This window comes from Sturnira hondurensis, unplaced genomic scaffold (assembly GCF_014824575.4).
Source record: "Sturnira hondurensis isolate 20B ecotype Veracruz unplaced genomic scaffold, ASM1482457v3 Scaffold0018525, whole genome shotgun sequence".
In the NCBI taxonomy this organism is placed as follows: domain Eukaryota; kingdom Metazoa; phylum Chordata; class Mammalia; order Chiroptera; family Phyllostomidae; genus Sturnira; species Sturnira hondurensis.
Window position 1 is genome coordinate 4,167,325 of NW_028091156.1, and position 21,134 is coordinate 4,188,458.

Sequence of the window (21,134 nt, forward strand, 5' to 3'; positions counted from 1 at the left end):
GGAAGGCCTCACTGAAAAAAGGTGCCTTGGAGGGGGCCAGCTCTGGTGGCCTGCAGGGAAGAACATCGCAAATGGAGGAGCAGCGGGTGCACAGGTCCCGAGAGGGCACCGAGCCTGGAATGTGAGGGCCAGCGAGGGGCACGCTGCTGGAGCAGAGAGAGCGCAGGGTGCGGCAGGAGACGAAGGCTGGGCAGGGAGTGGGCGAAGGCAGGGGTGGGCCGGCTCAAGCGGCAGATCCAAACCTCTCCCTCCCTACCTAACCACCTCCCAGCCCAGAACAGAGCAGCCTGGTTTCTTCTAGAAAGTTCTTTCTCGTGAATCACCGGGCTGTTCGGTTTGCACATGCCCCTTTTCCCTGCCCTCCTCCCCACTGCCTTCATTCGGGTCCACGCTTCATGCCTGGGTGGCAGTGTCTAACCCATAGGCTGTTATAAAGGTGGTGGCTTTTACTCTGACACCAAATAAGCAGCAGAAATAAGAGGCAGCTCTTAGGGAACTTGGAGACTCTTACTTTGAAGATGAGGAGACTGAGATTCAGGGAGGTGATCTAAGTAATTATTAACAAATCTGGGGTCAGAACCCAAGTCCCCTGCCCCGGGAACCTGCAGCAGTGTCACAGCTGGCCCAGCACCGAGGACTTCAGTTACTAAAGTCAGCATGGAGCTAATCTTCATACAGGAAGGGTAGCAGTGGGGTTGGCTCAGGTACTAGCCATTCATTCCAGGATTAATCCAGTGGTTTCTTTGGGGAATAGTGATCTTAAACAGAACACAGCTCTCATCATTCTTAGCGAGGACACCTTCCAAAATGGAATTTATTATAAAAAATTGTGTATTCTTACGTGTGTAAACTTCAGTCACCTTCAAAGTACTCTCTAGTTGACGCGACACACCTGTCGAGATGTTTTTTCCACTGTTCAACACAGTTTTTGAACTCGTCGATTTTGATGCCTTTTAGTGCTTCTGCTTTTTTTTGTTTCACCTCATCCACATCAGCAAAACTTTTCCCTTTGAGGGCTTTTTTTATCCAGGGAAACACACAAAAAAGTCATTTGGAGGGAGATTAGGTGAATAGGGAGAGTGGGGCACAAAGGTCATGCTGTTTTGGGTAAAAAACTGCTAAATATTCAGCCTTGTGTGGGTAGGTGCACTTGCAAACCACCTGTCATGAAATGGGCAAGGGCGTTGAAAAGAGTCTTCAAAAAAAATTCACTGAAGCCAAATGCAGCCTCTCACAATACCACCGGCTGGCGCACTGATCCAGATGGGTTCCTAGAACACACCTAGTGGGGGAAGCCTGTATTACAAGGGGCCTATTCTCCAGAAGATAATTCTCGTTTTTTTGCATCACCCCTTGTATTTGTAATTATACTTTTAAATAAATGAAGCTATTGTTTTCCAGAAAGTAAAAGACCAGATCTCTATTAAAATTTGGTTGTTGTGATTAAGTAGAACGTTTCCTAATATTGGGTTGGCCAATAAGTTTGTATTGTTTTTTTTCTGTAAAATAAAAGGCACATTTTTCATTTTCACCAATAACTTTATTGATTTGGATGTTTTGAGAATGTTGGCTCTCTCCACGTGGTATAAAGCTGGTTGTTGTCAATTAATGTCTTGATTTGATTGTTATCAACTGCAGCTGGCCTACCTGACCGTGGAGTATTGTCCAGTGAGAAATCTCCAGGATGAAACTCCACAAACCACTTTTGACACATTCCATCAGTCACAGCACCTTCTCCACACACTGCACAAACCTTTTTTTGTGTTTCAGCTGCATTTTGATCTTTCTTGAAATAATAAAGCACAATATGCTGAAAATGTGCATATTTTCTTCCATCTTCAATATTAAAATGGCTACAGAAAAATTCACCACTTTTGATTTTTTTTAAATGCATGCCGATATCACAGCTGTAACAATACAATCTAACAAAATTGTTTTGAATGAAGTTAAAGACAAACGAAGCACTATTAGAGCCATTGTATGGAAAAAACCCAACAGACTTCTTGGCCAACCCAATATTTTCCTGCTATAAGGGGCAGCTTAAAGAGTAGAGGATGGATTGGAAGAACAAAATTGTACCCTAATTCTCTCCTTTAGTAGCCAAGTAGATCATCTGAGTCCTTTGTTATTATTTATAAAGAGAAAATAATACCTGTCCTGCCTCTGAGAGGTGATGGGCGTTTCTGAGACAGTGTGTGAAAGCGCTCTGAGCGGTGACATTGATAGCTAGGGCACCCTTACCTTTGGGAGCAAGAGCCTTTTGTTTGCTGGTGCAGACTGTATATTAAATACTGTTGTATTTAATACACACCTCTGAGTCCCATATTTACAGTGAAAACAGTTACTATTCTTGAAGTGTTCAGCTTCAAAGAAAGTTTTGGTATGAGTGGGAATATAGAGGAGAGAAGGTACTATTTCATACTAAAGTGTAAATTGTTACCTCCCTTGTTAAATAGGTTGTATACTTTGCCAGAGCAGCAGCAGGTGGAATTCTGTGAGCTTAGTTAATCTTTGTTATTTCTGTTGGTTCTTTGCAATTTTTGTGTAACAGTTTTAAAGTTCTGCCTTGTTGGCCCAGTCAAGGCCTAGAAGTATGTATCGGAATGCACAGAACCCGATGTCATTAGCTGGAAAGATGCTGGCCTCATGCAGGGAAACTGCATTGTGTTTTTTTTCCATTTGTTTTATTTACTGTTTCAACAGAATCCACTGTTGTGACTTTTCTGGGTTATCTTCCAGTTATATTGGGTTGCTTTCTATGTTTTCTGATTTTCTGGGTTACCTTCTGTGTTATATACTTTTGTGGGGACTAAGTTACGGTTGCAAGAAGCGGAGGCTCGGGTTCCCTTCAGTCCTCTACTGGCTGAATATTTATCTGCAAGGTCAGATATGGGTAGCATGGTAGCCAATCATTTCTTCTTACACCAGGTTGGTGAAGCCATGCTTTACAGTGGGTATTTAACACTGTGATTAAAATGTTTCAGGTTTAAAAATACAGTTTTTTGAAGCGGTGATGCATGTGCATGGCATAATCATTGGCTGGCCCTCTTCCCCTTCAGGGGCAGCTCAGTACGTTCCTATGTGTCCTTCCAAAAAGGGGCTGTGCATAGACCCGTGTGGGTGACATCCTGGTCCCCTTCACAGGACTGCCAGGAAGCTTTATGTGCAGTGTACATGTGGCGCACACTAAGAGCTATGTAAGTATCTGGTGGACAGGTCGCACAGGTGAAATGTCAGAGAATGATTTAACTTGACCTTTCACGTGGACCCGTTTGACTGTACTCCAGGGCTCTGCTGGCTCTGCTCCTGAGGGGGCAGGGACTTCAGGTTCCTCCCCCTTGTGTGGGCTAGGGGTCAGCCAGACTGTTCTGTTGAACATTTGCACTTGATGGAGACTGGGGAGAGAAACCGAAGGTGCACCAAAAGTAAAACGGCGCCGGTGTGGAGCGTCCAATAACCACCGTGCTTTCTGTCGTTGTGCCCAGATGTTTCTCACCGTGTACCTCAGCAACAACGAGCAGCACTTCACAGAGGTGCCTGTCACCCCGGAAACGATATGCAGAGACGTGGTGGACCTGTGCAAGGAGCCCGGCGAGAGCGAGTGCCACCTGGCCGAAGTGTGGTGCGGCTCAGGTAGGAGGGCCGGCAGCCTGGTGCCTTCCTTACGCACCTTTTATTACTGTTGGGTTTGGGCCGTGGCGGAGGGCGATGCTCACGTTCGTCCACAGAGAGGCTGCAGAAGAGTGTGTCCACCAGGAGATCGCCTTCTCAGCCAGCTTCCTGGTGGCATGGAATTCTTGCTCTTTTCTTTCTCTGCCGTGGAAGTCACCGCAGCAGAAAGGCGAGAGGACAGGCAGCAGATCTACCAGCTGGAAGCTCCCGTGTGGTGCTCCTGAGAATTTTTTTTTTTTTGCATGCTTAGGTTCTGCTTAATTGGAAATCTGAGGCCTCCTGATTGTTCGCCCTCCCTGAGGTTTTTGTAGGTTTTTAGGGAGAGCTATTCAGTGTTGAGTTACGAGGTGGCGGGAGGCAGCCGTGAAATCATAGGCATTATTTTAAGCCTTGAAACCAATCCCTCTGAAATGGGGCAGCCTGGTTTCTTTCGGGCCCTTAGGAGTTTGCAGGTGTGGGCCTGATTTTTCCCGAGCTCCGCCTCCGTCCTGCACTGCTTGTCTGAGCGCCCGCTGTTCCGGTTTGTCCTCTGGGGGCACAGGCTGGCTTTCCCTGCACTCACTGGGTCCACACCAGCCGTGAAACTGGACTTCAGCCTTGCCCAGCCCTTACCAGGCGTGCCCCCTTCTCCCCTCTGGCTGACTCTCCCACTGGTGGGTGTGCTGGAAGGTCCTCACCTCCCTGGGTTACTTACCCTTTTTTTTTTTTAAAGATTTCATTTATTTATCTTCAGGGGGCTAGGGAATGAGAGAGGGAGAGAAATATTAATGTATGGTTGTTGCCTCTCGTGTGTCCCCTGTTGGGAACTGGCCTGAAACCCAGGCATGTGCCCTGACTGGGAATCGAACCGCAATCATCTGGTTTGCCCGTGCTCAATCCACTGAGCTACACCAGCCAGGGCTACTTACCCTTTTAACCTTCACTAGGAGCCAGTGGACCGTTCGCATAAAGCAGCCTGAGTGGTGCTTTGTCAGTGGAAGCCCTGACAGTCTGGCTTTTCCCTGCAGGCCCTCTGCAGAGGCTTCCTGTGCTGCTTAGAGTAGCACGCAGAGGTCCCAGAGGGCGCCGTCCTTGTTGTCACCTGGGGCCAGCGAGCTCCTTGCCCCTGCTGCAGCTTCTTTCTCTTCTGGAGAAAACTGCCCTCAGCCCTGGCCCGCCCTAGAGCTGCTGGCACTAGCTGTCCCCGTGACCTGGCTTGCTTCTCTCCGGATTTTGTCACTGAGGGTCCTTCTGGTCATCGGGGTCTCAGTTAAAATGTTGCCTCCTCGGAGAGGCTCTTCCTGCGCACCCGCTGGCATGTCCGTGCAGTCCTCTGTTCCGCTGTCCCGACTAACCCTCTGCCTGGACACTGCACTCTGTGTGCGCACACCTCCTCCTCTATTGCCCTGTTGACCCCTGCTGCCCCAAACCCATGCATGGGAGTGTGGACTCCCTGGGAGGAGAGGCCTCGCTCACCTTGACCTTGGTCACGCCCAGCTCAGGGGGAGTCCCTCGTGCGTGTAGCAGGAGCTGTACATAGTCATAGTCACTGACTGAACAAGTGAGCGCCGGCCGCTTCTGTCTCCTCCTCGCTTTCAGCGGAGTGCCTTCCTCACACTTGACTGAGATGAGTGGGCCACCCCGAGGGGTCCTCGGTTTCCTCCTTCCTCCTGCCGGGGCTCCCATCCTCCAGACCCCCGAGGCCGCTCCTCCGTTCCTCTGTCACTCACCCATGGTGTGTGATGATGAGGAGGGTTTTTTTCTTCTGCCTTTTTAAAATTAAAACAGCACAGACGGATGCCATCAGATGACAGAATCTGTTTTTGTTTTGTTTTGTTTTTTTCTAGAAGAGGAACTACTACAAATAGGATGGAAGTCTCTCCCCCAAACCCGTCCCCTGATCACGTGACCTGGATGCTTGTAATTTTAGCAAACGGCTTTTCAGGCTTCCCCCTGCATCTGTATGTAGCTGCAGAAACAGTTCTGTGGGTTGTTTCTTCCTCTGTTTTTCATTTATGTAAATCGTGTCATACATATTAATATCCTGCCATTTACTCTTTTACCTACAGTAAAGCTTGGAGATCTTTTAAGATGTGTGAGTTTACATCATTATTCTTAAGTTCCTAATTTTTCATAGTGTGCATAAACTATGGTTGATCTAATAGTTTCTTTATTCATAAACATTTAAATTAATTCTGCTCTTGTTTTTATACACGCTGCAAGCATTTCTCTAGGGTAACCAAAAGTGGAATTGCTTGGTTAAAAGGTCATGCATTTTAAAATTCAGTGCAGTGCTTAATTTCCCTCAACAAAGGCTGTGTAAGTTGACAGTCTACCAGTTATTCTAAAAGTATTCCTCATCAACAGTTGATACAATGATATCTTAATTTTAGCTAGGCTGATACTGGCCATTTTTAAACTTATTTATTAGCCCTTTGGGTTTCCATTTTTTAAAAATTGTTTTTCAGTAGCCCCCTTTCAGGTTTCCTTTGGTTTTTGCCTTTTCTGTCTTGATTTTTAGGCATTAAAAAAGAAACAAAACTGAAAAATACTCTATTTGAACCTCAGGCCAGATGATCCTGTTTGTGGGGAAATTCTCTCCTTACTCCAGGGCCGTCAACACAGTCTTCTGCATTTTCACGATAAAGGGTTTAGAGTCTCTTCCTTCCTTCCCTTCCCCACCCGTCCTCCTCCCCGTTAATTTCTGTGACTGGCGTGAGTTGGAGACTCAACTTTCTTCCCAAGTGCACAGGGACCCTTCTTATGTGCCTCCCCGGACAGTTGTTTTCCTCCTCCTGCTACGGCATGTCACCTCCTGTCCCGTGTCATGTCCTCTGCGAAGGGATGTTTCTGTGAGCCTCAACCAGTTTCCTTTGTTTTTAAATCCTTATTGAGGGCAGAACCAGTTTTAATGACTTTAGTTTTATAATATGTTGGGTTTTATGACATGCTGGGTTTTCTAGTTTTATAATCTGTAAGGCAAGTGCTTATTTCATTCTGCTTTTTCAAAAAATACCTGAGCTATGCTTGTCTGTTTTCTCTTTCAGACATGTTTTAGGATTACCTTGAAAGGGTGAGTGGACAGCTCTTTTGGGATTTTGATTGATTGCAGTGAATTCGTCATTAATTTGAGGGTTAAATTTGTGTGGTATGGTCAAGAGTGAGGTCTCCGGCGTCTGAAGTCTGTGCCTGTCATTTATCAGCTTTGTGACCAAAAGCAGGACACTTCGTCCCTGTGCTCCTCCAGCTCTTTGTCTGCGGAATTGGGGTGTTAAGTGTGCCTGTCTCAGAGGCTTCCAGCGTGTAGCCTTGCAGCAGGCTCAGCACGGGCCCTGGTATGTTTGGTGTTAGCTCTCAGTAAGTGGTAGCTGTTATGTTTGAACTGCCTCCCCCGCCCTGCCCTGTTTTGCTATAAATTGTCCCAAGTGCCCTATGTAAACAAGAGTAAATATATAACTTTGATTTTGTTAGCTTCTCTGGTTCCTTATCTTCTTCCACGGACAGTCTCTTTACACCAAGCAGACTTCTGTGCCATCTCTGTTCACTTGCTGCCTACTTGGTTGCTTGCGTAGAGAACATTTCTTGGATTCCTGTGATGGGCTTGGGGCTGCGCTCTGCTGGCAGGGACACAGAGATGCAAGTTTCCCACCTTCCAGTTGGAGCAGGTTTCAGCAGCCCTTTGGAATAGGACGTGCTGACTGCAGGAACGGATGGACGTGCTCCACCTGCAGGAGGAGAAAAGGGCGCTGGGGGTGAGCGTCAGTACGAGGAAGGGCATGTTCAGAGTCCCAGAGGCACGGGTGCTGTGACCAGGAGATAGGCGTGGCGGGAGCCTGCGGTGTGAGTGGGGGCCTTGGCGGACCTTTGGAGAGTGTGGCCACGTGTGCAGGCCATGCCTGCTCTCCTGCCATCATCGGCCTCAGGGCCTCAGCTCCTGGACCTGACCTGGAGGTTCTCGGCCTTTTCAGGTGGTCTGACCCCGCAGGCATTGGGGGTTGCTTCACCTCCTTTGAGTTCTCTCTTCGCTTCTGGGGTGTGGGGATTTTATTTCTTTCTAAATAAGGAGTACGAGCGTGAGTGTGAATGTGTGTATGTGTTTGGCGAGGAGGTGGAGGGTCTACTCAGTGTCTCTTGAGGGGCTGTCTGCTCGTCTGTGAGTATCCCCTTTGGGGGGGTCTCAGTTTGTTTCTGTGGTTTATAGAAGGGGGGTGTCTGTGTCACCTCAGTCTGTCATGTTCCTGTAAATAGAACCAGAGACACACATGGTTGCAACCGGGCTGATTACGTTCAGGTTCGGTCACAAAATTGGCTGCTGCCTGCTCGACGGCTCCGTTTCCTGCCACGTCATTTATTTAGGGCACTTAGATAGTGTCTTTGGTTACTGACAAGGGCGCCGAGTTTTCTTAGGCCATTTTGGCCATCTTACATTGGAAGCGTCGTTGACATTACTGGAATTGTTTTGTTGTTTTTTTTTAAGTTTTAATTAGTTGCGTCTTCCAATGGTGCGTTTGGTTTTTATATCCAGGTCCCTTGAGACTGGAAGATTTTTTTGGTAGAAGCTCAAGTAATATTTCTCCTGAAGTCCCGTCTTTTAGGATGTCCAGCCGAGCCCTCCTTTCTGTCTGTGGAAAAGCCCCGATACCTGGCCATGTCACTGAGGGGCCAAGGGGGTGTGTTTTCAGTGCAGCGAGTAGCCTGTTGTTGGGAAACGGATATGTGTATTTTTTTAACATCGTTTTTAAAATTATAATTTAAAAATAGTCTAACAGATAGTATCTTTCTGGAGAATCCTGGGACCATTAGAGTTAGAAGGGACATCGGCTGCCACCCTGTGTGACATATGACGGACAGCTGTGGCCCCGGGGGCTGAGTGGCAGGCGGTGGCCGGTGAGGGGCCCGTGGGGTTGGGGAGGCACGAGCTCCGGGCAGCCGGTCATCCCACCAGGCTGCATACCGAGCGCATGCGTGCGTGGGGGCTCCAGGATAGCTCCGTTTCTGCGGGCTCCTTCAGTGAGAACACGGGACCGGTAAACACTTCCTGCGTCCCCAGGGCGTAATTGGCACAATGGCCAGATAACACGGTCTCTGTTGCAGAACGCCCGGTCGCAGACAACGAGCGGATGTTCGACGTCCTGCGAAGGTTCGGGGGCCAGCGGAACGAAGTGCGGTTCTTCCTCCGTCACGAGCAGCCCCCTGGCAGGGACGGCGGTAGGTAGCATCCCGAGGGGCATGACACACGAGTGGGTTCCGATGGCAGCCATCGGAGTGGAGCCAGGTAATGGGAGGGGTGGGTGAGAGGTAAGTGGGAACAGGTGGAGAGACCGCTCGGCTGGGCCCGGACGTCTGGAGGGGCGGAGACAAGGGGGTGGCCTTGCTTGTTTCGTTGGGTTAGAAGACGGAGAAGTTTTATGAGAGTTTCTGGTGCAGGAGGGGGAGGCTGCAGGGCAGGAAAGTGAGGGAGTTTCGTTTCAATGGGCGAACCCTCACCCCCAGCAAGCGGTTCTCGGAGGCGGAGGAGAGAGCCTCTCCTGTGGTAACAGGACAGAAAGAAAACTGTGGCGGAGACAGGTAGATGGGTGAATCTGGGAGCAAGTTGAGGAGCTTCTCACTGGAAGACATGTTTTCCCTGAAGTGAGGATGGTCGTGGTGGGCGGTCTGAACCGTTGGGAGGGACAGGAGAGAGCCCCCAGCAGAAGCTGATGGCCGGTGCCACTGAAGCCAGCTGACTCGAGAGCATGGGGGCCAAGGGTGACGGTCCTCCAGCCTGCAGGGCTGTAGGAGGGGGAAGGTGTTGAAGTGACCCAGGGTCTGAGTAAGGCCAGGATAGTCGAGTGCAAGGTCAGTGGGGCCAGCGAAGAGGGTTTGTTTGGGCAAGATGATATCTCAGCTGGACGGGGAAGAAGCAAAGGCAGGAGGGGCTGAGGGGAAAGGGCCGACAAGGTCCAGAGGTGACAAGCTCAGATTAATGAAGGGGCATAGGGAGAGGAATTGTGGTCAAAAAGTAGAAGATTGGAATACAAGGTGTCAGAAGTGGGGGCTTCAGGGTGGTTGTGAGACAAGCCTGAGGCACAGTGGGGATGGGGCAGCGCGGAGTGGAGAGCTCGCCCGTGGGTGGGAGAGCCGCCCAGAGCAAACACGGGGCTCTCCCGAACACGCGGTCGGGAACCCGAGATCGGGTGGTCACTGCTAGGATTGTGACCGGAGTTTGTAGGTGACAATACATGACGGTGGAGGAGGAGTGGGTTGACAGTGTCACCAGACTTTGGGGATGCAACCGTCCCTGGGACCCTGGAGGTCTCATAGCATGTGGGAGAGAGTAAGCACTTTCAAATCCGAGGTCGGTGGGAAGCTCTGTTCTCAGTGGGTAGCCACCGGTTGAAGCGGGTTACTAGTATTTCTGAAAACGTTAGAACTTTTAAAACGGGAGGCTGAGGGTTGGTGACTTCCATCTATGATACTTGGGAGTGAGAGCATAGATAACAGATGTTATTATTGGATGTCATGCAGTTTCACTTTTATCACTTTAATACAGATGTCCATATGGTACCCAACAATTAGACATCACTAAATTTAGACTGGGGGGAACCTGAAGTTGACCTGACCGGCCTCTCCCACTCTGCAGATAAGAAACGCTGACACTTCGGGGTTAAATGATGTGTCACATACCTGGAGGTCACATACCTGGAGGTAGCACCTGGCCTGCCGGGAGTGGACTTGCGTCCCCTCTGCCTGGCCTCGGACACACCTTCCCACCTGGCTGATGCCTGTGGGCTTAATTTAAATGAGCACATATTTCCTCCTGAAGCCACCTTCTTTTGTAGCTTTAATTTGGCATCTGCATCTCATTTTTATTTTGTTCTTTGCTTGCATTGCTGCATGCATCCCCTTTGAAATGAATGGGTTGAATTTTGCCTGTTCGTCTACCAGTTCAGATGTCCTCCCACACAGTCCTGGGTAAATTATTAACAGCCTCTCAAGAGCGCGATGTGCCGTTTCAGCGTGTCCGTAACATGAGAAATACAATCTGAAGATAAAGAAACCTCTCCCAGGGTCACGGAACACCAGTGCCATGTAGTGTTCAAACTGTGGCAAAACAGGGCTGCTGGGCCGCATCCCTTCACACCGTGGCGGTCACCTCTTCAGTGTAGAGGTCTGGATTGGGGACCAGGAGGCTGTCACAACCTTCTTTTCCCGGTTGCACTGGGCCCTGGCAGCTGGAACGTGTGTGAAATCATGTTTAAAGCGCTTGCCTTTTGCCCTAATTGTGTAAGTGAACGTGCTGAGGAGAGGCGGGTGGGGTGCTGCTTTGAAGTGGCAGAGAAAGCAGTTACTCTTAGAGGGGGGAGGGCTTTTCTTGCAGAACTGGTGTGACGGATTACTGGGGCTGTTTTGTCAGGGAGCTGAGCAGTATTTTTACAGTAAAGCTCGCACAACTAGCATTAGGCAGAAGTGTGGCGCCTGGCTCTGGGGACATTGCATTGACTGGTGTGGGAATTTACACTGAGCTTCTAGACAGGCACTGTAGACATTGGCTTCAAAAGAAATTTTAATCTAAAATTTCTTGAGATAATTTTAATTTTTCTAATTTCTGACAGTACAAATATAAACTCAGTTTCATGTATTTTAAAAATTGCCTTTGTTGATATTAACTTGTTTCTTATGCTGTATCAGTTTAAAATAAGACTGTTGTTCCCTTATGATATATTAAGTGATACGGAGAGGCCTATATATTTTGAACCGAAACATTACGTTTAGCCAGAAAAGCGGAATACTATGTTTTCCAGTTAGTACTTTCCCAAACTAAGAAAATGGAAGTTTTTTACTTAAATAAATGGGGAAGTATTTCACAGGACTTGGGAGTTACCACAAAACGTTCTCAATGAGACACACATTTGAAATATCACTTACTCTCTTGTCACTTGCTTTCTTCCCATTCAGGTTACAAAACACTGTTAATGAGCACAAGAGTGGATTGATTTCATTTCCACTTAATTCTTCCAGTGAAACTCTTCCTGATGTCACACTGAGTAGCAAAATAGAGACCCAGGAGCAGAAGCAAACGGCGTGAATGACCCGTAATCAGAACCACGTTTATTTTGCCAGTTTTCCCTCCTCTGGTCTCTGACCCTTGCGGCTTTCTTGGGGAATGGTTAGCACGTGGTGTTTTCTGTAGCCCCCTATTCGCTGCTCCAAGTGAGGTTTTCCAGAACAGGAAATGAGGAGACCTTAATGCTGTTGATGCTAGACAATATTTTGTCTTAAGTTTACTTGCAACTTAAAATATCAGAGGGCAATAATTACAGAACTAAGAAGTGAACTGGTATTTGGAGTGAGTGTCTGTCAGCTCTGGTCTGATGCACAGTTTCTGAATTTTGTGTTTAGTGAGTGGACCGAGGTCTCAGGATCCAGCTTTAAAAAGAAACGGAGTGAAAGCCCCTGGCGACCACCGAAGGAAGGAGAATGGCGTAAGTGATTGTGGCTTCCCGGCCGAGTTCGTGCAACAGGGCTACGGCTTCTCTGACCTGTCATCTCCCTCACCGTTACTCTGTCACTCAGTGGGTTATTAAGGATGGCCATTCTTTTAAAGGTTATTTTGTACTTATTTCCTAGGGACAGTTAATTTTGACGATCTCTTCAATGCTGACTGTTGAAAGAGGTTAGATGCTGATTATTCCATAAATTCGGAACAAAACAAATGCAGAGCATGCGTGAGGAAGTATTTGTTTTGGGGTGATTTTATTGGTTACTGTAATACTTCTAGAAAAGTAGAAAATTATATATTCATACTTTTGCTATTGTCTGAGAGTGTTAGCAAGTCATTTTAGGGTTCCTTGACAGTTTTTTGGGGGAGCTCAGAATTTTTAATACCATTGGGGATTAGCTAAGTCACCTTCCTGCCATCTACAGAGAATGCACGTTAGCACCCAGGGGATCTAAAGCAGCGTTGGCTCCTACCCTGCCTTTCCTCGGGGATGGGGACGCAGGGCCCATCTGAGGGGGCAGGGGCGGTCTCAGTCACTGACAGGGTCTGAGTGCATCGAGGCACAAAGCTGCTTTTCCCTTCACTGGGCAGTTTTTAAAAGCAGCTTTACGATGTATAATCAACACACGAGAAACTGCACATATTTCAAGTGTGCAGTTTGAGAAGTTTTGACACACTGCCCACCCCTCAGAAACCATCACCGCAACCGAGACAGTGAAAATACCCGTCACGCCCCAGCGTGTCCTTGTGCCCCAACGTGTCCTTGTGCCCTTCCCTTCTGACCTCCCTCCTGCCCCTCAAGGAACCACCATGATGTCCACTCTGTGTCACTATACATGAGTCGTGATTTCTAGACTCTTCTGTAAGTGGAACCATCCAGTATGTCCTCTTCCGTCTGAATTTTCTCAGCAGAGTTATTTCACAGTCCGCCTGTTTCGTTGCGTACGTCGGTAGTCAGTTCCTTTTTATTGCTGAGCGGCCTTTCACGGCCTGGAAACACCACACACAGTTTGTTCACGAGCTCACCTGTCGATGGACGTTGGGTTGTTGCCACTTCTTGGTTGTTCATACCAAGCTGCAGTGAATAGGTGTTTCAAGAGTGGGCTCGCTTTTTCCTCCTGATGACCCAGTGTGTCTTGAGTTTTTTAAATGCTAGGGTCGTGTTCTTTCACGGTTGTCCCAGTGACTGTATTCTGGGTTTGCTGCCGTGCTCCACCCCCGCGTTTGACGTGACCAAACACTACTTTTCTGGTACAAATTAACTACGGAACAAGGTGTATCTAAGTTATTTTGTTTAGGTCACTGACTGTTGAAGCTACTTAATTTTAAATATACTACTTAAAAGAATGTTGGTCTGTATATTAGGATGTTTTATATCTTAACCTCATAAGTCAGTGTTGATGTAAAAGTTAACGGTCTCTTTGATTTCGGGGAAGAAAAGGGGCTGAACAGTCGTGACACGGTAGGTTCAGGGACGCCTCTAAATGGTGTACGTAGACCCCTGAGGGGGTTGTGTGTGTGCTCTGTGTGCAGGTCAGCAGTCCCAGGATGGATCTGACTCTCGCTGAACTCCAGGAAATGGCGTCTCGCCAGCAGCAGCAGATCGAGGCGCAGCAGCAGATGCTGGCTACGAAGGTGAGGCCTCCCCGGAGAGGGCCCATGGGCCGCCGCTGTTGGTGCGTGCGCGAAGCCAATTCCGTCCTGTACACGCCGTCACGCCAGTTACCTGCAGACAGGAGTGCATGCTTGCACCCCAGGAGGCACCTGCCGTGTGGCGCCTTCTCCTCTTTACTGCAGCGTGTTGCAGAAGCCCGTAATCATCCCGCTGTTTAATCTCCCTGACCCCTGGTTCCGATCAAATTTACCAACCTGTGTCTGGTATCAGTGGAAGAGGAAGGGCATAAAGAACCCTTGAACTTGGGGAGTAGGAACTGCTCTGGGTTAAGTGTGTCCTGTATCATGGCTTCAGCAGGGAGAACTTTAAATCTGCTCATGCCAACACGGTCCCCTGCTCTCCTGATGATAGGCCGCTTGCCTTTATTTGGGGACATTTTCCACCCACAGAGTAACCCTAATCCTGGCCTTGAGCAAGGGAGATACAAGACGCTTCTCCATGGCTACTGAAACCAGCCTTACTACTGCCTCTCCTGCCAGCCGAGGGCTGTAGTGCAGACCAGTTGCCAGCAGGCTTTCTCTGGAAATGTAAAATACAGCATAAATAGTTTAGTCTTCACAGCTTGTGCTGTCTCAGCTTGGCAGGTGTAGCAAGAAACCAGCCATCACAAGATGGTGAGCAGACGGGGCTGTGCTCCAGCGAGCCCGTGCTCACACACGCAGGCAGCAGGCTGGCGCTCCAGCGAGGCCACGATCACACACGCAGACAGCAGGCTGGTGCTCCAGCGAGGCCACGATCACACGTGCAGACAGCAGGCTGGTGCTCCAGCAAGGCCACAATCACATGCACGGGCAGCAGGCTGGCGCTCCAGCGAGGCCACGATCACACGTGCAGACAGCAGGCTGGTGCTCCAGCGAGGCCACGATCATATGCGCAGACAGCAGGCTGGTGCTCCAGCGAGGCCACGATCACACATGCGGACAGCCGGCTGGTGCTCCAGCGAGGCCATGCTCACACACAGACAGCAAGCTGGCACCCCAGCAAGGCCACGATCACACATGCAGACAGCAAGCTGGCTCCTGCCTGTGGGCTGTAGTCTCCCAGCCTCAGGTCAAAATGCTCAGTATGTGCAAGTGACCCGTCCTTTAGTGACTGTGACCTTACCAGAGCAGGGGTTGACAGATGAAGGTGTGGCGGCAAACTACCAAGCAGGGCTTGGAAGCAGTGGCCAGCGTTCGGGACAGTGGTTCTCGGCATGCGCCAGGCCGCCGTGGAAGAGGTCCTCGGCCTGCTCCGTGGTCAGACACCGGCTTTCTCAGAATCACACACATCTCACTGCTTCTCAAACTTTAATGGTGTGTGCATCACCTGGGCATCGTGTTAGAAGTGCAGGCTCTGATTCGGCAGGTCTGGGGCACAGTCTGAAATTTTGCCTTTCTAACAAGTTCCTAGGTGATGTTGTGAGGGTATCATTCCCTGAGTAGCAGAGACATAAATAAATTTAAATAAAAAGTTTAACAGAAGAAACCTCTAGCCTTGGGTTGGGGTCTTATTTTGAAACTGTTCCTGTGTTGTTTATGATTTAGGTATATTAATCTGAGAAATTTATAAATTGTAGAGCTCTATTTTACTTAAATTTTTTTAAAATATTTATTTATTTATCTTTAGAGGGGAAGGGAAGGAGAGAGGAAGAGAAACATCAATGTATGGTTGCTTTTGGTGCATCCCCTGCTGGGAACTGGCCCCTGCCGGGAACTGGCCTGCAACCGGCCTGCAACCCAGGCATGTGCCCTGACTGGGAATCGAACCGCGATCGTCTGGTTCGCAGCCTGCGCTCAATCCACTGAGCTACACCAGTCAGGGCAAATTTTTTAATATAATAGGAATAAAATTTTGGTTGCTCAGTGTAGTTTCCTAAAGGTGGTGAGTAGCCCCTTGTCCCTTGTCTCAGCGCATTTATCCAGCATATATTTATAACCACGCAAGGCACAAAGAGATTTTCATTCACCCCTCGAGTGGCCCCGTGGGGGGTTACTGTGGGTCATCCCTTCTGGAGACGAGGACACAGTCCTGCACAATACTCGGGGAGCTTGCTCAGCGGCCCAAAGTCTTGTAGCTGAAAGGGGGCAGGGCTGGGGCCTGAATGCAGATTCGGCTCCCGAGCTTATCATGTCCCAGCTTTCCGAGACTGCCCCCATCTCCCCATGGGCGCCTTTGTAAACTCGTGGCTGCGGTTCGTGAAGACCAGTTCAAGGCTCACTGCTCGCTTGCTGCATAAGAGCTGCTTGGGTTAAACGCACTGATTTCTGGGTCTTACCCCAAAGGACTCCGGGGTCGTGCCCATTTGAAACACACTTCCCAGGCAGCTCTGGTGACCACCTCCAGGACAGAGCCGTGCGCTGGTGCCCCTCAGCCTCAGCATCTCAGGGTGGTGGGCGGATTATTTTTCGGTTAGTGATGTCCCTGCTTAAAATGATAATGGCCCGCTGGTGGCTTTTATCCTCAGGAACAGCGCTTAAAGTTTCTGAAACAGCAGGATCAGCGGCAGCAGCAGCAGGCTGCCGAGCAGGAGAAGCTGAAGAGGCTGAAAGAGATAGCGGAGAACCAGGAAGCTAAGCTCAGGAAGGTGAGGGCACTCAGAGGCCACGTGGAGCAGAAGAGACTGAGCAACGGCAAACTTGGTGAGTTGTTCCCCCCTGTTCTGCTCTGTCCCCAAGGAGCCCCATGAAGCTCCGGGGTGGGGAAGGTGATATAAATTTGTAGTGAGAAGAATGAGATGAGACTTCGCATGTAGATCACTTTGAAATAATTTAAGTGAAATTCACTGGACTTGAATTCAGCTGTCGAATGGTCAGACAAGGTTCTTAAGTTACCTTTGGAAAATGCACTAGTAGTTTGTTTTTTCTTCTAAATATATTTTGACTGACAGGTGAGGCAAGGAGTTTTAGTTGTATATTATCTCTGTTGCTCCGTAAGACCATTTAAAATTTTAGTGATTTAATAGCTCCATGTGCCACTATAAAATGGAGATTAAAAAGTCTACAGAAATTAATGAAGTTTAATGCTTAATTATATATATATTTAAAGATTTGAAGAGAGGGAGAGAAACATCTGTGTGTACTTGCCTCTCGTGTGCCCCCTACTGGGGACCTGGCCCTCAACCCAGGCATGTGTCCTGACTGGGAATCGAACCAGTGACCCTTTGGTTCACAGGCCAGCATTCAGTGCACTAAGCCACACCAGCCAGGTCTAATGTTTAATTACTATATTCATAATACAAATACTGCTAAAATACTTTCAGAATGAGGCACAGATATTTTGAGCTGTCTCTGTTGGTTTCAGCTGCTTACAAAAGAACTAGGTTGGCTCCAGGACATTTCTGGAACATTCCTCTACTTTTCATCACAAAGTGCATTGTGAAGCCTGGTTGTCTGGGAAGTGGTCCATTCTTACTTTCCTTTTGGACGATTGTTGCCTTTTTCCCTCCTCACTCCAGTGGAGGAAATCGAACAGATGAACAGTCTGTTCCAGCAGAAGCAGAGGGAGCTGGTCCTGGCCATGTCGAAAGTAGAGGAACTTACACGGCAGCTTGAGATGCTCAAGAACGGCCGGATCGACGGCCACCACGACAACCAGTCGGCGGTGGCTGAGCTGGACCGGCTGTACAAGGAACTGCAGGTACCCCGGGGGCTGCTGGGAGCCACAGCGGGACCCTGCTCAGGCGCCGCAGAGTTGGCCTTACAAGTGGCAGGAAGTGCTGGATTTCTGTGTCTCTTCCTTAGAGGGGTTGCAGGGAGGAAGACCTGAGCCTCGGAGAACCAGAATAACCTTTACAGTCCCTTCCACAGGAAGCCCGAGGCACTCCTCAGAACCACAGCCGGGGGGTCTAACGCTTAACCGTGAACCTGGAGGTGGGAAGTGGGGAGGGGTGGTGGGGCCGACCACTTTTAGAAATTATGTAACAGTGGACCGAGTGACTCTGGGAGAAAGTTCTCTTCCTCCTCCTTGGCTACCTTTTGTCATCCCCCCCCCCCCATTTTCTTCAGCTGAGAAACAAGCTGAATCAGGAGCAGAATGCCAAGCTGCAGCAACAGAGGGAGTGTTTGAATAAGCGCAATTCAGAGGTGGCCGTCATGGATAAGCGTGTGAACGAGCTGAGGGACCGGCTGTGGAAGAAGAAGGCGGCGCTCCAGCAGAAAGAAAACCTTCCAGTGAGTGGGCTGCTGTGTCGTGGGCCGGGGGTGGGGGGCAGCCAGCCAGCCCAGCGAGGTCAGTTGTCATAGCAGCTGTGGCACAGTCAGCGCGCACGGTGCCCTCAGGAGAGAGGGAGGGAGGCAGGCAGGCAGTGCCCAGCGCTGCCCAGAGGATGATCCACTGTTAATGTGCTTTGACGGCTCTGGCTTTCTTGCTGATCCATGTGATGAAGTTTGGGGGGCGAGGCGGCTGTGCAGTGTTTTTGCTGGGGGCATTTGTAGCAGACTCTGTGGCCAGAGCTGACTTGGAAACATTCTGCAAACTTCCCGGACTTCTCTGAGTTGCTGCAGCCTGACCTGTCACACTCAAGGACCTGCGCTCTCTCCGAAGGTGTCACCGGATGGGAACCTGCCCCAGCAAGGCGTGTCACCACCCAGCCGCGTGGCTGCCGTCGGACCCTACATCCAGTCATCCACCATGCCCCGGATGCCCCCCCGGCCAGAGCTGCTGGTGAAGCCGGCTCCACCCGATGGCCTCTTGGCCGTGCAGCCCTCTGAGGGGCCCATGAAAGTCCACACGCTGCCCAACATGCGATCCGGGGCGGCCTCGCAGGCTAAAGGTAAACACAGGTCACGGTCACGTCCATCTATAGCTCAGATCCTCTCATCCTCACTGTTGTGTCTCCCCAAGTTCAAGTTTTAAGAAAGCGCCTTCCTATCCCTGTTCCTGTTTAAATTCTTAGAGTCTCCTTGTATTCTTTGCTAGGGCAGTATGTTTCTTAATCCTAAATAATACAGTTCTGTTGAGGAAGCGAAATAGAATGCAGTATTTTTGCAAATCTGAAAATTGTTTTGAAAGCTTTCTTGTGAATGAGGAAATCATGATTCGGTGTTAGTAACTTGAGAATGTTTCTTTTTCTGTAAAAATGCCCTCTGCCTGGTTAGTGGTGTCTGTCATCTTGGCAGAGGGTGGCCTGAGTCCACTCTGTCGATAAATAATGGGTATATTCAGATGCGCTTGTGCTGGAGGCTTTGCCTGCTGACCGTTTTCAGCAGAAAAGCCGGCGCTGCGGGAGGTGCAGAGAGAATGACGGAGGCTCCCTCCCGAGTTACTGGTCTCTGCGTCTCTCCACCTCCCGCACAGGCTGGGGTGGCCGTGCTCTGGAGAGGGACAAAGGGAGAGCTGCGGGGAAAAGCAGGGGAAGCTTCCTTCCAAGTCCCGGAAGAAAAAAAAACAACCGCCAGTGTTGTCTTTTTATTCCTCAACCACTATCATGTGCAGAAATTCTCTGCCTGTATTTAACGCTCTTGCTTTGTCACAATTACCCCTGGGAAGCAGAGTGCAGCCCAGTGGGGTTTTGCGTAGAGGAACTTTTGTTTCTGCCGGGTGGAAGTAAAAGCTTTGAGACTTAAATGTCGGTGCACACCGGGTTGGGCAAAGCTGCTCGGTGTCCTGGGTTAGAATCTGCGTTCCCGCCCATGTGCCGCCCGCACACTTGGGGTGTCGTCATGTAAGGGGCACCTCAGCCCCTCAGTCTGCTCCATTAGAAGTGGTTTCTGGGTGTAAAGGTGGCACGTTACCCAACAACGAGTAACGTGTCTTTGTCGGCAGTCTCTCTGTTTGCCACGACTCATTCTCAGTCGCTTGAGGAAGGGGGAGAATCTTAAACTAGATGTGTATAATCTGATGTTTTCTGAATAAGTTTCCTGGGTGAGTCTGAAAATTTAAAGCCGTATTTCAGAGACTCCACTTCTCAGCAGCAGGGATCACTGACAGCCTCTTCGGAATGCTGGGTTATTTGTAGATGCTTCTCTGCGTTTCAGGCTCCAAAGTCCATTCGCTGGGCCCTGATTGGAGTCCAAATGCGGATTTTTTCCCGAGCCAGGCCTCTGCCTCTGCCCCGAAAAGCTCCGGGAGTGCTCCAGAACAAGGCAAGTTCATCGGCGCTGCTCCCAAACTTTCTGTCTGGGGCAGCTCAAAGGTGCTGTGTGCTCCTTCTCAGAGCCTTGTTTTCTAGTGAGCTAACACCGGGCACAGCGTGCGTTTCCAGAGCAGCCTTATTCGGCCAGGGAGTTCAGGTTGCTCCAGCATCTCGGCGTTTGGGTGTTTCCTTAACTCCACTGAAAAGCAGGGAGGCATTTAGTGGGCGCAGGGTTTCAAAGAGACTGAGGAGAGAGACACTTACACATGGAAAAGAAATTTCATCACGAACAGCCCAAATATCAATGTGACTTTTCCCGTTGTCTCCAGCCGATGACGGGGAGGTGCTGCTGAGGGAGAGGGAGAAGAAAGTGCGCCCCTTCTCCATGTTCGACACCGTCGACCAGCCCGCCGCGCCGCCCTCCTTCGGGTCTCTGAGGAAGAACCAGAGCAGTGAAGACATCTTGCGGGATGCTCAGGTAGTTGAGACGGGGCTTTAAAACGAGGGGGGTTGACGTGCGAGGCCGGGGGAGCAGGAAAGCAGCAGAAGGCGTCCGGAGGGCAGGAAGTAGAAGCTCGCTGTTAGTTTACGTTCTGCTGCTGGAGCCCGTCCGTGGTGTCGCACGCACCCTACCGGGAACGACTGCGACTCCGGTCCCCGACAAATACGAGGGCATGGAGAACGCCCTGCGGGTGCTGCTCAGTCACCTCGTCCCTTCAAGATCGGGAGCCGAGTCTGTGTCAGTGGTTTGGTGGCGATCCTTCTGTTAGGGTCCCAGCCTCTGACCAGCAGGTCGTGACTGTGAGCCCCATGTCAGGTGTGTCTAGACCCCCACGGCCCTGGCTGCACACAGCTCCCGTGAGCGAGAGCGGCCTTCTCTGCACTGATGCCACAAGACGTCGGATGTTTCCCGTGGGCGGAGAGTTTCCCGGCTGGGAGGTGGTGACAAGGAGGAAGTGGTTCAGGGCAGGAATTACACTGTGTCACTCAAGTCCTTTGTTAACTGTGAGTCCATTCAGAGGCTGAAAACTTAATGTGAATGATTAGAAACGCAGCGTAGGTCGTGGGCACGCAGTGCAAAGTACAGATCTCGTTTCACAGGGCTTTGCACCTGAGACCCGCGTGGCCCTGCCAGCCACGCCCCCACGCCCCCCCGCCCCCCCCCCAGACCTCTTAGCAAGCAGAGCAGGCCGCGCATTTTCACTGTTTGCCCACGTGGGTGGAATTAGCTTACCTGGAGCACCCCGTGTGCCCACCTGTGTAAGTCCTGG

General features: G+C 50.0%; 1 protein-coding gene across 1 annotated transcript in view; it reads left to right on the forward strand.

Moving 5' to 3' along the window:
* Positions 1 to 21,134, forward strand: part of TP53BP2 (tumor protein p53 binding protein 2) — a 49,648-nt gene that overhangs the window by 16,611 nt on the left and 11,903 nt on the right. Inside the window, exons 2-11 of the mRNA XM_037069323.1 lie at positions 3,486 to 3,633; positions 8,746 to 8,859; positions 12,034 to 12,116; positions 13,667 to 13,768; positions 16,255 to 16,429; positions 17,245 to 17,426; positions 17,795 to 17,959; positions 18,333 to 18,561; positions 19,766 to 19,873; positions 20,193 to 20,341. Coding sequence (XP_036925218.1) covers positions 3,486 to 3,633; positions 8,746 to 8,859; positions 12,034 to 12,116; positions 13,667 to 13,768; positions 16,255 to 16,429; positions 17,245 to 17,426; positions 17,795 to 17,959; positions 18,333 to 18,561; positions 19,766 to 19,873; positions 20,193 to 20,341 — 1,455 coding nt within the window. The remainder of the gene's footprint in view (positions 1 to 3,485; positions 3,634 to 8,745; positions 8,860 to 12,033; positions 12,117 to 13,666; positions 13,769 to 16,254; positions 16,430 to 17,244; positions 17,427 to 17,794; positions 17,960 to 18,332; positions 18,562 to 19,765; positions 19,874 to 20,192; positions 20,342 to 21,134) is intronic.